Genomic DNA, 15,014 nt, shown 5'->3' on the forward strand with positions numbered 1-15,014 from the left:
GGAAGTACAACACAGACTGCAACATGCCGGACATGTGACATCGATTCCATTGCATTGTCGAATTACTTCAGGTTTTATCAATAGGATCTGAATGAAATAAAGATGTATTAATATTGGCACTATCGGTCTTAATTAAGGCATTGGTTAGCCCCTTTCCCGTGTCCAAGTTTACTATGGTGAATATTTCCTATGGTGAATATTTCCTATGGACAAATCGCATGCAAACTGCCGGCTCCATAGTAAGGCAAGACGGTCACTGGGCAGTCACAGGGGTGCAGCATGTGCCAGGTCACTGCCATGGCTCAGCCAATCCTAGGGAAGCAGCACCCATCTGCTTTCCCAGCCATTCCCAGCAGTGTGGCCTGTGTACTCCTCCCACAGGTCCTGGGTTTCCATGAACTTCACAGTGAGCTCCAACAGGTCCGAAGAATTCCGTGGGGAATTCTGTGCATTCTAGAACATGATTAATGCATACTGAGCTGCCTGCTCCAGGTCCGACTCTCTGCCTCTCCAGCGCAGTACTTTGTTCAGTTTAAATGGACCTGTTTTGTTAAATCTCTCACACTAAATAAATACAAACTTCTATATAAAAAGTCATATGGATTTATGATTCTTCTGTTAGTTACCAGTGAGTGTTGTGAATTTAGTTTTGTTACCCCAAAATGACACTCAAGAATATTGTTTTAAAGAAATTTACTTGTATTCTCACAGAGGATCAATAAATTTCATTGCCATCTCTAATACGGTTCTTTCGTTTCTGAACATGAATGCTCCATTTCTTTTACACCAGAATGAAAACAGCTACAGTATAAAACACATATCATAGAAATTGAAAAAGAAAAAAAACACACTAATATTTTACACTTACTCCATCCTCCCTTTCAAATAAACAAACAACAACAAAACCCATTTGTAACATTAAGGCGATACGATTTCTACTTTGAATTTGGTCGACAGATACTTCTTGGTGCAGTTGTTGAGTTTCTGACCCATCATTCTTCTCACGATTGTGTCGGTCATATCCGGAAACAAGCGTTTGGTGACATCTAGGGAACAAGAAAAACACAACGTCCATGAGAACCACGCACAACAAATGCATAGAGCCCTGAAACATGAAAAGGATACCAGTGATTCAGCATCAACAACATGGCTAGGTAACCCTCCCCATTCCCTGTGTCTACTTCCATTTCCAGCTGTGTCCTCCAGCCCTGCTTTCTGTGCTCTGTAAAGTATTGGTTCACTTTGTCAACTCCTTTTAAAAGCTTTTCTTATTACAACTACAGGTGTTGGAGGACAAATGTAACACATTACAGGTCAGGTGTAGAACCAGGATGGAATGCACTAGACACAGAAACTGTGCCAAGTACATTCTAAAGAGGCCAATAGATACAGCAGGGATGATATTCTCAGAAGCCATGCAGACAGTCACCTATGATCTCCTGCACCTCAGCCCGGTTCATGGCAGGCTTGGTCTCTCTGAACTTGGAGGAGGACGATCTGGCTCCAGTCACGCTGTGCGTAGCCATGAACTCCATCGTGTAGCGCGCCTGCATCAGGTCGTTCACAAACTTCTGAGGCGTGGCCTTGTTGAAGCGGTCGATCTGCCATTTCTCGATTTTGAACTGGAAAATAATACATAAATTAATCAAATCGATCAATGCCAAAGCATCACGACATGCACAGTGAATCGTTGAGAGGTTGTGAACTGACCCATTTCTTCTGCGGGGGCTTGGCTCCCTCACGCACGGGGCTCTCCGGGCTGCTGAAGAGAGAGCTGCTGGAGATCCTGCTGCCAGCGGGAGACAGGCTTGACAAGAGGCTGCTGGTGGAGGAGCTGGGGCTGGGCGAGGGGGGGGCGGCAGCGGGGGCTCCGGAATCGGCTGCGTGCTGGGACCCCGGAGGGAGGGGCACTTTGAGCAGCTCCTCCGCTTTATCCACCAGCTTTGTGAACTTCTTCACTGCCTTCGGCAACACTGAAATAAGAAGAGCAAACAACAAAGACAGCATCAGGGACGGAATCAGGGTTCTGAAAGTGCATCCGCCCGCCTGCTATTATGTCTGATTCACAGCACACTTTGCACTGATCCCGGGCTCGTTCTCTCTCCCCTCTACTCTACTCTACTCTGCTGTGCTGCTGAAGCGTGTCGAGGTGCACCTCGGAGCATGGTGAGGGACTGCCGGAGCCTGCATGTCTCCCTGGTGGAGCGAGCCAGCTTCGCACGCAGGATTTTGATCTCAGCGATCAGGTCCTCCTTGGATTTGTGGTGCAGCAGGTCCTCGTCCTCGCCCTCGCCCTCGCTCTCACCATCGGGGGGGCTGTTCTGCTCCTTCTGAAATGAGAATGACATCAGCTACCTCTCCAGGCTCATCCAGGACACTGTGGGAATGTGAGAAGAACTGCCAGCAACACTTTGGAAAATGTTTGACTGGAAGACTTTGGTAAAGACTTGTACGTGTTTGACGACTTGTAAGAGAATCTTAAACTTAGTAAACATTACACTGAATGCTGTAACCTAATAAACCTAGTAAATCTTACATTATATCTGTATCAAAACTACTGGATAGGATGAGCAAGACAGACATAGAAGCACCAGGGCATTGCTTCGAGGGACTGTTTGCACCACCATGCTTGCCTCCGATCTCCTGGCTGCAACGGCTGTTTGTTTTTTTTCATTGATTTTATTTTCTTTACATGATATATCGTAATAGTGGTATGTATTATTTGTATTGCGATACAGACCAAAAGCACAACATAGCTCACAGTAGGTCAGGCTGGGCTGGGCAGGGTGAACTGTACCTGCTCCTTCTCCAGAGACAGCTTCAGCTGGGTCAAGATATTCACAGAGGAGGGGGCTGGAATGGCAATATCAGGTTTTGGTTTCTTTAACACTTGCTCCTGAAGAACAAAGCAACAAAACATTTACTGAAAAGCACAACTGTTGTATAAATCAAGCAGAGCACACACACACACAACTGCCCCAACCCCCCCACCCCACCCACCAGTGTATTTTAAACGTAGCTCAATATGTTCTGTAGACAGGAGCTAAACAACTTGGAATTCAATCTAGCACTCAGGGAATCATTTCAAAAACACAATGGCATTGCTCTCCCTTTAAATGCACGGGTCAGTTTGTAGTGCAGAAATGCATTAACCGGTTATTTTATTCAACACGCGGGTTCAGTTTGAAACAGCGACACCAAGTCTGTCTGCGACGTGTTCATGGTGTATCTATTGTTGTTTTACTACAACATTCGGTGAACCAGATACACTACCCTATAATAAATATGTTGATAGGCGGTGATTTTCCAAACCCGGTACACACAGAAGGCTTGTTGTTTAACTTCACACTGCAGTACATTCAGAAATACTGTAGTCGGCACTGCAGTAAATACTGTACGCTCCATCATCCCTGTAAAAATACTGCAATGGCGCTTCGTTGCAGTGATTTACTGCAGGGGAAGACGTGCGTTTAAAACATACATGCATATTTAAATCTATGTTTACTGATTCAGTTCTGTCTCCAATAGTTAGTTTGTTTTTAACAGAAATGAAACCGCACTAGTTCCTCAGACCTGCTCGTGTTCGCTCTCCGTGTCCGAGTATGTCATTTCAAAAGGCGTCCTCGCTTCACTCTCAGGAGCGGGGAGGGTGATGGCATTTCCCTGGCAGTCGTTGTTGTTTTTTGTAACTTCTTGTTGGGCACGCGTTTCCTCGTCCCTCATCTGTATTGAGAGAATAAAGTGACAATACTCTGCATCTTAGAGGGTCTAAACAATTACAATGTAAAATACACACCACAAGCAATTCCACGTACACGTTTACACAGACACCGTTTAAAAACCAGAGCATTTAATATGAATACTTTGAAATCAAACTGAATGGGCATTATTTTAGCGGTATAGTGCACCCATGCCCGAAGTGGTGCTGTAGGATATTTACTTGTGTATTTTTTTTGGCAAATGCGGTAACATCCACATTATATTATTAAAGTCTTATAAATAAGTTTTCTATGCTAAATGTTGGAGGTGATCGCTGGGACTCGACTCAAGTTTACTGTGCTGTAAAATGTTGTTGTTGTGTGTTTTCCCTTTGCTTGGGCACCGCGTAGTGTTCCAAACATCCCACAATAAAAACACCGCTCCATTCGAACAAACATTTCTTGCAAGCAGTTTCACGATGTTTTTAAGAAACCCTGCCCTTCTGAAAGGTTTATCTAAACTGTTTGATATAAACCCATGGTATAAAAACGTACCGTATGCAATAAAAAGCGCTCTCTTCTTTGTTTTGGAAGGCAGACAGCGGCGCTATCTTGAGCTGTACGGCTTACTACTCTACTGTAATGGTCACATGACCTCCTACTCGTTTCTTAAAGGCGCAGTGTCTATTTTATTTTTTATGTATATTCCTGGTTTTACTATGAGTTTAATGAGACACACATGTGCTTGTAATCTACACACTGTGGCAAATCAAGCTTTTTTAGTAAAACTTAGAAAAGACAACTAGAATAAAGCTCTCATTGAATTTCCTTCTGCATTTTTTTTGCAAACATGAAAATCCGATTTTAATACGTTTAAAGAATATAAAAGTTGCCCACTTACAACCAGCAGTATACATGTATTGTATTCTAATATTTTTTTCTGTAAAAATGAATCCACTTTTCTCTATTCCAGTTCCTTATATTTAGAATTAGTATCTTCATTCATAATATAAATGATATTAAAGTGGCTTTTAAGTGAACAGAGCACTCTGATTGGCTGTGCAGTTGCTAGACAACAGCGCTCTGTTTGGTCTCTTCAGTCTCATCACGTAGTTTGCATGTCTCTCATTCTTCCGGAATGGGCCGTTTTGTAATGGCTAACACCCCCCCCCCCCCCCCCCCCCCCCCCCCCCCAGCGTGGATTCTTTCAACGTTCTGTAGAACTGCATTCAGTGTTCTATAGAATCCCGCGGAAATGTTCATAAGCTGGTTCGCTTTGGGTTAACGACGCTGCGTTAATTGCAGGGGTGAATAGCTGGCTATGCTGAATTACAGATCCTGAAGAAATTGGGCACGTTTGCACACTGTGACCAAAACAGGTTTCAGAGCGTGCACTGGCGAGGCTATTTTGTAAAGTTAATATGAAGTTCTGTTTTTATTGTATCATCAGAACGTTAAAACAAGAAAGAAAAAAAAAATCACACCTTGTTAAATAATAAAATGTGTTTATGGCCGGTGAAGCTTCGACCAAGATGATGCAACATGAATGAACCAGAACACGATTCGGACTCCCATTTCTGAATTCAATTCAATTCAGTTCAATTCAAAGGTGCTTTATTTCCATGACCAACATCGGCAGTATTGCCAAAGCATTTACAAAGTACAATCAAAGTTAATAATAATAATAATAATAATAATAATAATACAGCATTTATAAACATTGTGAACATATTTAAATACAAATAGTAACTAGAACAAGATAAAGACACGGAATTAAACATTGCAACACTAAATTATTAATAACCCCCTCCCTCCCCAGCAGTGCCCCGGGAAGTCGCGCCTTTATTAAAAGGCTATACTAGTACTATTACGCCGTGCTGTGCTTTTACTGTGGGGAAGTTTTAAAAGGGTGCTTCAATATTTGTACAGTGAGTGAGCAGCCTGCCAGCTGCATTACTGGAACTCGTTGGTTTATTTTGAGGCGGGAAGGCAGGGGGAACAGGTTGGGCAGTGTTTCTTGTCAAGTCACCTGAGAGAACCGGTTTGATAACAACCCTCTGAGTCTCCCGAGCGCTGGCTGGACTCACAGGGAGCTGCAGCATTGCGGGTCCTTCCTCTGAAGATGAGAGCTGGTGACACAGTGTTTGGGGCTCTGCTGCTGCTCTGGGGCCCCGGCGCACTGACCTTGGTCTCTGTTTGTGAGGGGAGCCCTGAAGGAGGTTTCAGACCGGAGCTGGTCGAGGTGCACAACAGATCAGTCTTGAGGTGCCTCAACAGCTGCTCCCAGAAGGTGAGAGAGCGTCACGCTTGTCTGGTCTCGCCTTTCTACAGACCAGCAGCGTTCCGCTTCTCTGGGGCTAGTCTTGCTTAGCCATGCTTTTGCTATTCTTTACTGCGCTTGCCTGTGCTTTTTTTGGTTATACTGTAGTGATTAGCTACGGTGTAGAGATAACAAGCTCGGGTCTGTCCTGTTAAACTCATAGTAAAACCAGGAATGGATCAAACTCTGCAATGGGAGTCTTATTCCCAGAGTCGTTGTCTGCTGTTTTCTAACAATGTGAAACCAAGTCATACATCATCATATGTGTCTGAATAGTACACAGATCCTGGCTGCTGAGTGATATTCAGCAGTTAAAATACTGAGTTCAGGTCTGGCTGGTAAGTTTCCCAGAGCTGCGTTGTCCTCCGATCCTGTAGCTCTGAGGTGCCTGCATGGCGGGTCTGCAGAGTGAAAAGGAGCGGACACTGACTGCACACGTTTCGGAGGACAGCGTGTGTCCGTCTTCGCCGCTCTCGAGTCAGGGGTGAGTTTAAAAATAATTGTCTATTCCAAAATTGGGGAGAAAATGATAAAAACAATTGGCGACTACTACATTTAAGATAAATAAAAAAAATACTAAGTTCAGCGGTCTGATAGCAGTACTGCTTTTGTACTTCTGGCAGTAAACCAAAATAAACAAATGAAACGGTGATTCCTGTTCTTAATCATACCCAAGGGTTTCAAGCTATCATCCTGTTTGGGCTTGCGTTGTATTTTTAACAAATGTTAAAAAAAAATGTGTTTCCTTTTTTTAAAATAGAATCTTGTTCACTACCTTTACAGAACCTGTCCTGTACCCTCGTTGAAGGTAAGCATTTTAAATACAGATATATATATATATATATATATATATATATATATATATATATATATATATATATATATATATATAGAAAGCCATTAAGTGGACAAACGGAGGAGCAGGTGGTTAATGTGATCGAGCTGCATAGCCCTCACCTGTGTGCTGGTTCATATGTACAATTCTGTCTTACAAACAGAAACAATTCTAATTTAACAATGATAGACCAAGTCACTATCCTGTGGGTGAAGGAAACCCAGTAGAAGTGAAACACACTCACGGTTCAGACAGGCTTTGGTTCCTTTAGAGAACAGTGTCCCTAAGGGAAGTGCTATCGGAGCGGGGAAGCTGGGTAAGAGGTTGGGATCAGAGGGTCCTGTATCTCCCTGTGTCTGTGTGTTTGTCCAGGCTGTCAGGGACCCCAGGCTGGAGAGTGGACGTCCTCTCCTTACAAGCTCGCGGTCTCCGTCGTCTACCTGGAGGACAGAAAAGGGCCTGGCCTGCAGATCAACTTCTCCCTGGCGCCAGACGGTGGGTACTGCTCCTCGTGAGACGGGGTGGGCACACGGACCAGGGCGTAGTGAGAGTGGAAGAGAGGCATACACACTCTTCAACTAGAGACTCCCTCGAGCACGCAGACGTTAAAACACACCAGTGATAAACTGCATCTCCACACCCATCGTGAGAGGATACCAGAGCCAACGAAAAAGTGGCTTTGAGTTTGAATAAAGGGATTCCAGGAAACTAGGGTGGTGTTTCAGCTGTTTGCTTCTTGCAGGTGTAATAGTTTGCTTGTTTTGTGTTTGCAGCTAACCTCCTGTATGTGAACAAGACAGTGATTGAGATCTCCATGGCAGACAGGAGACACTGCATGACGCTGCAGTACACAGGGAGCTTCACTGCACAGGTCAACCACAGGGGGGAGCCGGTGAGCTCTGCAGGACACACACACACACACACACTCTTCATACCATACGTTTTTCCATTAAAAAAGATACCAATTTGATTGTGGGTCTTAATTGACAGATATTAAACGTTATAGAATAATGGCGTATGAATTTAATGAATGGCGTTGAAAGGTTGTGTGGGATTAACGGATGGCCGATAGAACGCAGCTGACCAATCAGAAAGCAGGATTTTTCCAAGCAGGTTTATAATAAGGATTCTCGTAGCTGTAATGATTCCACAGTCGTAGCATTAGTAATATGGTTTGAAGTGTGAATAACAGGAGAGTGTTTCTGTTCCCCATCTCTCTGCAGTGGAGTTTCTCCTACATCGCCTGCATGACAGTGAAGCCTGGACAGAGCCTGTCCATCAGTCTGTACAACATGCCCTACGGGTACCAGTCCCTCACCCGCACCCTGCAGCTGCCCGGTACGCCCGCTTACCCTGCCTTTCTCCGCCACTGACACATGGGGGGGGGGTGGGGGGGGGGGGGTGGGGGGCATTCTTTGAGTTCTTCTTGTGCTGGGAATGTCTTGTATAATTGATCTTCTCATTTGTTTTTTTTTCAGACTGTGAAAACCCTCTGATGAAGGAATATGCTGGGGAGTTGTGCCCCGGTAAACACTTGTTCCGAGGGTTCGGTGGTGGGCAGGGGGTTCTTATAACTAGCGGGGGGACTGTATGAGTTTAGGGTTTGATCCATAGTAAACATGCCATTTACATACAGTGGAGGATGAGGGTTCTGTGGGTGTGGTGTTGGAGCCCTCCTTTGTGACTGCTGTTGCTCTTTGTGTCTCCCCAGCTATCCTGATCCACAGCAGGCTGAGCCAGGGGGTGCTCAACGTCAGCTACTCCAGCTCGCTGGCTGACCCCTCCTACCTCGTCTGGCTGTGTGTCTGGAACGCACACTTCTGCAGCAGCGAGGACGCCAGCCCTGTCGCCGTGAGTCACCGGCCCCGCGAACAGCCACCCGCCAAAACAAAAGATCATTCAATGAGTGTTGCGCTGTGCACTGACGCTCCTGCGTGAAGCGTTGTGCGCTGAACTGCAGTCAGCCCTCAGGAGTCTTTTCAGAAGCATTTTTAGTTAGGAAGCACGGCAAATAACGATCGGACCGAATCCTACAGAACACATTATAATATCCAACAGGCATGAAGTGAAATTAGGAACATGCTGAGTATCCCTTTAAGAGGATCCAGTGAGGTCTGTTAGGCTGAAGGCTCTTTGGGTTTGGTTTGGGTCGGGCTCTGACACTGTTTGTTTTATTGACAGGCTCCGGTCGAGGTCGCTGGGCGAGAGAACAGCGTTATCTTCCACAATGTTACAGCCCTGCCCTGCCTGTGCGTTCGGGTGAGTAACGAGCTTGTCTCCACACCACGCAGTGCGCTTCATAACAGCTGGCAGTGTCACAGACAGAAGCCGGGCACAATCTGACCAATGCCTTTCAAATAAAAGGGTCCCAGCTGTTTGCAGGTGTAGTTTCAGCACTGCAGACCTGTACCCAGGTCTAGGAAAGAGAACTCAGAACTGCAGAGCTGGCATCAGGATGGGATCAGTGGGATCAGATGATGTTAAATTCATTTAGACAGGCTGTTATGTATAAGGTATCCAGCCATAGGACCATGTGGTTATAATACTAGCCAAGAAGAAGTGAGTCTGGTTGAGAGGTTAAAACAACAGGCTGAGAGCCAGATGACCCCCCAGCTCCCCAATTCATCCCCTCTGTCTCACTGCAGGTCATCTCCAAGATGTCCGGTCCACACCATGAGGGTCAGGACTGCCCCTTCAGGGGTAAGAGCTACTGGGGTACACTATAATAAAGAGATCCGCGTGACTCGCATAGTTAAAGCAAGGCTGCTTGGAGTCATGCAAGTGCGCTTTGGATCCTGGTCTCCTCCTTCACAATACTGGTCAGGTTCCCAGGCTGGGCCGTCCTGTCCTTCCCTCCGAGTTTCACTGGCCTGGTCAAATCTGTTGCTTGTTTTCTGTGAGTGAAAAGAGGTGATTGTTTAGACACTGGGATGGAAAGTGAGGCCACATTTGAATTTTGCATCTCAAACTGGGTAGAAAGAAGAGGTCTGCTTTTTTTTGTATCATGCATCATACAAAATAGGTCTGTTTTTTAAAGTCTATGACTCTGTCTTGACATCATTAAATACAACAGGAATGCAATGGGGAGGTCTGTGATAGTGCAGGGTTACGAGTTCAGGGCAGCGATATTAAGATCCTCCCTCCCTGTCTCCCCAGCCCATTTCCACCTGGATGTGAAGGTACAGCCTGGACCACGCTCTCTGCTCCTGCAGCTCTCCGGGTTCCCCAGGCCCTGCTCCCTTCTGCTCCAGACTCTACTGCTCCACACGGACCGGAGCTCGGGACTGCTCATCAACCTCACCCAGCCACAGAACATACTGGTACAGCACCCTCACACACCCAGCAGAGCTGCCTGCCTCTCACCAGCTTCTCTGATTCTTTGATTATATCTGCCTGTCTGCTGGTGTGTCTCTCTTCACTGTTTATTCTACATGTCAATCTGCCTGTGTGTCTGTCAGCTTGTTTTTCTTGCTTCTCAGTCTGTGTGTGTGCCGGTCCCCCGGTAAGTCTCTCTCTAACGTTTCTGTTCCCTCTGTCAGGTATCTGGTCCCCATTCTCAGGAGTTCCCCCTGCCTCCCTCTCTGCTGTACAGCTGGCCTGTCTGCATTAAGGTGAGTGTTATTGTTTTAAATGAGTTGTGGTTCAAACCTGCCCCTGGGGTTCTTGTGATAGCACAGGAAGCCCTGCATTGAGCGCGGCTGTAGAAATGACCTGGGCTCGATCTCTTGCAGGTTTGGTCGGAGAATATCTACACAGTGCCTGAGAGAATTCACTGCACCAGCCCCGGTACGAACATTTAAGATTAAGCATTTTGCTTTTGTAGTATCTTCAGAGAGCTGTCAAGCTTCATCTTTGTTTATTATGTATGGCATGCTCCTTATAAAAGCGTACCATAGTAAAAGCCTTGCAAAGTGTAATAAAGCACAGTGAAGGCATGCTATAGGGCTGTCGGCTTTTGAAGTTTCAAATGTGTTTGGTGATTAAATCCAGCAAACACGACAATGTTTTGCTCTTCAAAGTCTCTCTACCCTCCCAATACGGCAGTGGCATTCCTGTTCTGAGCTGTGTCTCTGTCTGATCCTCTCCTCAGTGGTGGCAGGCTGGACTGGTTCCAGGTGGTTTGGAGTTCTGCCCCTCTCCTTGGTGCTGGTTACCGTCGCAGTGTGCCTGCTTCTGCACTGGAAGTGTGAGTATAGAGAGTGCAGGTGCAGAGTCACTGTAGAGGATCTTCTGAGAGGGGAATGCTGGGGAGGGTTATTGGAGATGGAGGTTTCTATTAGCTGAAGATTGCATCAACAGCGTCTCAAGGAACGCCAGAGGATTACAAAAAGAAAGATGCAAATGATTACTGAACAGCAGTTCAGAGTACCCTCTATATAACACGCTGCACCACTTTGAAAGCTGCTTGTGTTTGGGGTTTAGCCAGTTGTTGGTCTCCTTACAAATAAAAGATTCCAGAAACGTGCTTTAACCCTTTCCTGCATGGCAACCTCAATGGGGATGGATAAAATAAACTCCCTTTCAGTCTTTATAATATGAAAGACGCAAGTGCATCATAGCCTCATAGGAGGATGCTATTTTTCCCCTTATAAAGCAGTGGAAAAAAATTGAAAACACATTCAATGAAAAATAATATTTATTTTGTGTCCAAAACTACTTTTTTCAACTGTTTTCAATATTTCATGCGTGGGTTAAAATCATATGATGGTTATTTGTCAAGGTCACCTTCCCACATGGAGAACAAGTAAAGTAATTAAAATGAACAAGTTTGCAAACTTCAGGCATGTTCTCAGCATGGGGGCCTGAGCTCCACACAGCTCTTCATGTTCACCTGAGCTCCACACAGCTCTTCATGATCACCTGAGCTCCACATAGCTCTTCATGTTCACCTGAGCTCCACACAGCTCTTCATGATCACCTGAGCTCCACACAGCTCTTCATGATCACCTGAGCTCCACACAGCTCTTCATGTTCACCTGAGCTCCACACAGCTCTTCATGTTCACCTGAGCTCCACACAGCTCTTCATGATCACCTGAGCTCCACACAGCTCTTCATGTTCACCTGAGCTCCACACAGCTCTTCATGTTCACCTGAGCTCCACACAGCTCTTCATGTTCTCAGCATGGGGACCTGAGCTCCACACAGCTCTTCATGTTCACCTGAGCTCCACACAGCTCTTCATGATCACCTGAGCTCCACACAGCTCTTCATGTTCACCTGAGCTCCACACAGCTCTTCATGTTCACCTGAGCTCCACACAGCTCTTCATGATCACCTGAGCTCCACACAGCTCTTCATGTTCACCTGAGCTCCACACAGCTCTTCATGATCACCTGAGCTCCACACAGCTCTTCATGATCACCTGAGCTCCACACAGCTCTTCATGATCACCTGAGCTCCACACAGCTCTTCATGATCACCTGAGCTCCACATAGCTCTTCATGTTCACCTGAGCTCCACACAGCTCTTCATGATCACCTGAGCTCCACACAGCTCTTCATGTTCACCTGAGCTCCACACAGCTCTTCATGATCACCTGAGCTCCACACAGCTCTTCATCTAGAGCAGGATCCACCCTTCACACATAGGGGTGTAATGAGTCATGGCGTAGTGGTGAATCGTGATGCAGTGAATGAGAGCACAGCAAAGCTCATTGCAGTTCACCGAATGATTCGATTGAAGAATAAGTGAGTTGTATGGTTGGTATGGATACATACCCTCCCAGTCTCACTTCATCTTTTTTCATTAAACGATCATTTGATCTTATTATACATCATACAAGCAGTCAGTCTTGACCATCACATGTATCATGATACAGACCCTGTTGTGACCTGCATATCGTGGGACATATTGTATCGTTACACTAGTGTATTGTTATACCCCTATTGATGGAGTCATCCTTTCTTTTTATTTCCACAGACAAGCGAAAGTCCAGACTGTGCTGGGAGCTCCAGAGAGAGAACATGCATCTCCAGCAGCATGTCCCCTCAGGTGATTTTCACTAGAAGAATGCTCCTATAGCTATCAAGCATGGCAAATACCAATCAAAGCAGAGGCAACAGAGAATCATGCAGAACACGCACACTGCAGGGATGGAAATAAGACTCCCATTGCATAGCAGTTTGATCTATTCCTGGTCTTACTATGCGTTTAATAAGACTCACCTGAGCTTGTTACCTACACACTGTGGCTAAGCAAGCTTGTATTAAAATCTAGAATGGGTCAATCTGCAATGCAACAGGAGTCTTATTTCCATCCCTGCACAGACACATGTATTAAAATGTAGTTGTGCCTCTCCACACCCAGTGTCTGTCTGACTGTCTGTCTGCTTCCACAGTGCGTGTGCTGCTGCTCTGCTCCTGGGATCACCCCTTCTTCCAGGCTGTGGTGGAGTCCCTGGCCCTCTTCCTGCGCGAGGAGTGTCGCTGTCACATGGCCCTGGATATGTGGGACCGCCGTGGCATAGCGAAGCTGGGCCCCGTGGCGTGGCTGAGCGAGCAGCTGGCCGTGGCTGACAGGGTGGTTCTTGTGTGGTCCAGAGGAGCCTCCCTGAAGTGGGAGGCGTGGAGATCGGGGCTGGAGGGGGGACCCGGCTTGATGGAGCCCGAGTTTGGGGACCTGTTCACCCCGGGACTGCTCCACTCTGTCGACAGCTACCTGCGGAGCGGCGAGGACAGGGTCTCTGTGGTGTGCTTCGACTCGGACAGCTCTCGTTCCGGGATACCCAGCTGCTTCAGGGACGAGCATGTTCACAGCCTGATGTCTGGCGCCGGGAAGTTTGTACAGAAGCTAAGCCACATCAAGGTGGATTTCAGGAGGACAGAGTCTGGGCAGAAGCTGCAGAGCAAGCTGAAGGAGTTCAGGGAGTATCAGAGACACTCTCCCACGTGGTTTGAGGACTGGCACCAGGGACTGCAGGGCACAGGGCTTCCCAAAACCACACAAGACCTAAGCAAGGAGAGGCGCAACAGTGCTCTTCTACATGGCTCTGAGTCCGAGGAAACAGCCTTGGAGGACGCTAGCTGTTCTAGCAGCACAGGCCAGGCTGAAGAGGTGGAGATAGGGGAGATAGCAGAGATAGTGGAGATAGCAGAGATAGTGGAGATAGCAGAGATAGTGCTGCCACCTGGACAGATTGAAAACCCTCCTCTGCAGAGATACCTGTCTGTGTCCTCTGGGTACGGCAGTCTTTCTCTCCCAGAATCCAGACTCCTTCCTCCCAAACCTGAGCCGTTTCAGGACAAGGAGCTGGGGGCCCACGTGGCTTGTTGAAGGATCATCATTTATCACAACCCATTCTGAGGAGTTTTGTATTTTTTTACATTTTTAACATTTCCCTGTAACCCTGGCCTCTTGTTACGGCCACTGAAAGACATATATGTATGTAATGTAAATAATTGAAACATTTAATAAAGATCTCTATGTTTTAAAATGACAGGTTATGTTATTTGTAGATGTGCCAAACAGAATATTCTAAAAATCAGTTCCCCGTTAAGCTCCATTGCCTTTCCCTTTTATTCTGATGATCTTTTTATCTTGGAAGTGTTACATTCGATCCTACTTAAGAGATCTCTGTCTATACGGGGCTGGTAATCGCGTAAACATTTTCAATCCCTAACTTCCTTGTTTATTTACCTTTTCAATGTGGTGCATTCCTTCAGTTTCACCTTTTTTTAAAGCCAGATGTTCTATGAGAAAGTTCTGTGGTCAACCACAACTGTGTGGCAGTGCCTAGCTGCACAGCTTCTAATTGGATGCAAGTTCTGAGGTTTCTGAGGTCTGTCTGTGTTATTATGGTCGGGTCAGTCCCGATTTCCTAGCAAGCGTCCCGCGTCCCGATGCATATGAAGAAAGTCCCGATATTGACCCATAGAAAAAAAATGTATTGTGCACAGTAGAGTTAGTGTAAACCACACTCTGTGCTCTTCATGCGGCTGACACATCTGCTGATCACTGAAGGTAAGAACGCTTCATTGTGTCTAAATGTTGGAAAGTATGCAGCAGGTGTATCAAGTTGCCAGCTGTTTGCATCAGTGTAGTTCCTCTACATGTTTCATCAGGCCAGGACTGTTGTAAAACGAACAAGGGCTTGTTTTCAGTGGCGCTGTGCCACACCGCATGCACACACCTGCAGCAATCTTCAACCGTTCTGTCTCTTT

The 15,014-nt window shown here is 46.3% G+C and overlaps 2 protein-coding genes across 3 annotated transcripts; one reads left to right on the forward strand and one right to left on the reverse strand.

Moving 5' to 3' along the window:
- Positions 1-676: 676 nt before the first annotated feature.
- LOC117433456 (BEN domain-containing protein 6-like) lies at positions 677-4,354 on the reverse strand. Its single transcript, XM_034055738.3, has 7 exons — positions 4,254-4,354; positions 3,574-3,723; positions 2,798-2,896; positions 2,156-2,330; positions 1,711-1,973; positions 1,430-1,622; positions 677-1,046 (listed from the first exon to the last, which is right to left on the reverse strand). Exons 2-7 carry the CDS (start codon positions 3,721-3,723, stop codon positions 919-921), a joined length of 1,008 nt encoding a protein of 335 aa, XP_033911629.3. The 5' UTR covers positions 4,254-4,354; the 3' UTR covers positions 677-918.
- Positions 4,355-5,743: 1,389 nt separating this feature from the next.
- On the forward strand, positions 5,744-14,299 carry LOC117964372 (uncharacterized). 2 transcript variants are annotated; one of them, XM_059004569.1, is made up of 15 exons: positions 5,744-5,988; positions 6,802-6,826; positions 7,226-7,348; positions 7,627-7,745; positions 8,077-8,191; positions 8,332-8,379; positions 8,565-8,704; positions 9,035-9,112; positions 9,499-9,553; positions 10,010-10,173; positions 10,393-10,464; positions 10,585-10,639; positions 10,944-11,039; positions 12,775-12,846; positions 13,193-14,299. In XM_059004569.1, the coding sequence occupies exons 1-15, from the start codon at positions 5,821-5,823 to the stop codon at positions 14,125-14,127; spliced, it is 2,265 nt and encodes a 754-aa protein (XP_058860552.1). In that variant the 5' UTR covers positions 5,744-5,820; the 3' UTR covers positions 14,128-14,299. The 2 variants fall into 2 exon arrangements, with proteins under 2 accessions (XP_058860552.1, XP_058860553.1); XM_059004570.1 differs by lacking the exon at positions 5,744-5,988 and adding an exon at positions 6,019-6,502.
- The last annotated feature ends 715 nt before the right edge of the window (positions 14,300-15,014 follow it).

The sequence above is a fragment of the Acipenser ruthenus genome, chromosome 30, assembly GCF_902713425.1.
Source record: "Acipenser ruthenus chromosome 30, fAciRut3.2 maternal haplotype, whole genome shotgun sequence".
NCBI lineage: Eukaryota > Metazoa > Chordata > Actinopteri > Acipenseriformes > Acipenseridae > Acipenser > Acipenser ruthenus.

Coding starts and splice junctions, on each gene's coding strand:
- LOC117964372 (XM_059004569.1), top strand. CDS start 5,821: ATGAGAGCTGGTGACACAGTGTTTGGGGCTCTGCTGCTGCTCTGGGGC. Junction 6,827..7,225: donor GTCCTGTACCCTCGTTGAAG/GTAAGCATTTTA, acceptor GTGTTTGTCCAG/GCTGTCAGGGACCCCAGGCT. Junction 8,380..8,564: donor TGCTGGGGAGTTGTGCCCCG/GTAAACACTTGT, acceptor GTGTCTCCCCAG/CTATCCTGATCCACAGCAGG.
- LOC117433456 (XM_034055738.3), bottom strand. CDS start 3,723: ATGAGGGACGAGGAAACGCGTGCCCAACAAGAAGTTACAAAAAACAAC. Junction 2,331..2,797: donor TGTCTCTGGAGAAGGAGCAG/GTACAGTTCACC, acceptor TTCTCATTTCAG/AAGGAGCAGAACAGCCCCCC. Junction 1,047..1,429: donor TGAGGTGCAGGAGATCATAG/GTGACTGTCTGC, acceptor CTTGTTCCCTAG/ATGTCACCAAACGCTTGTTT.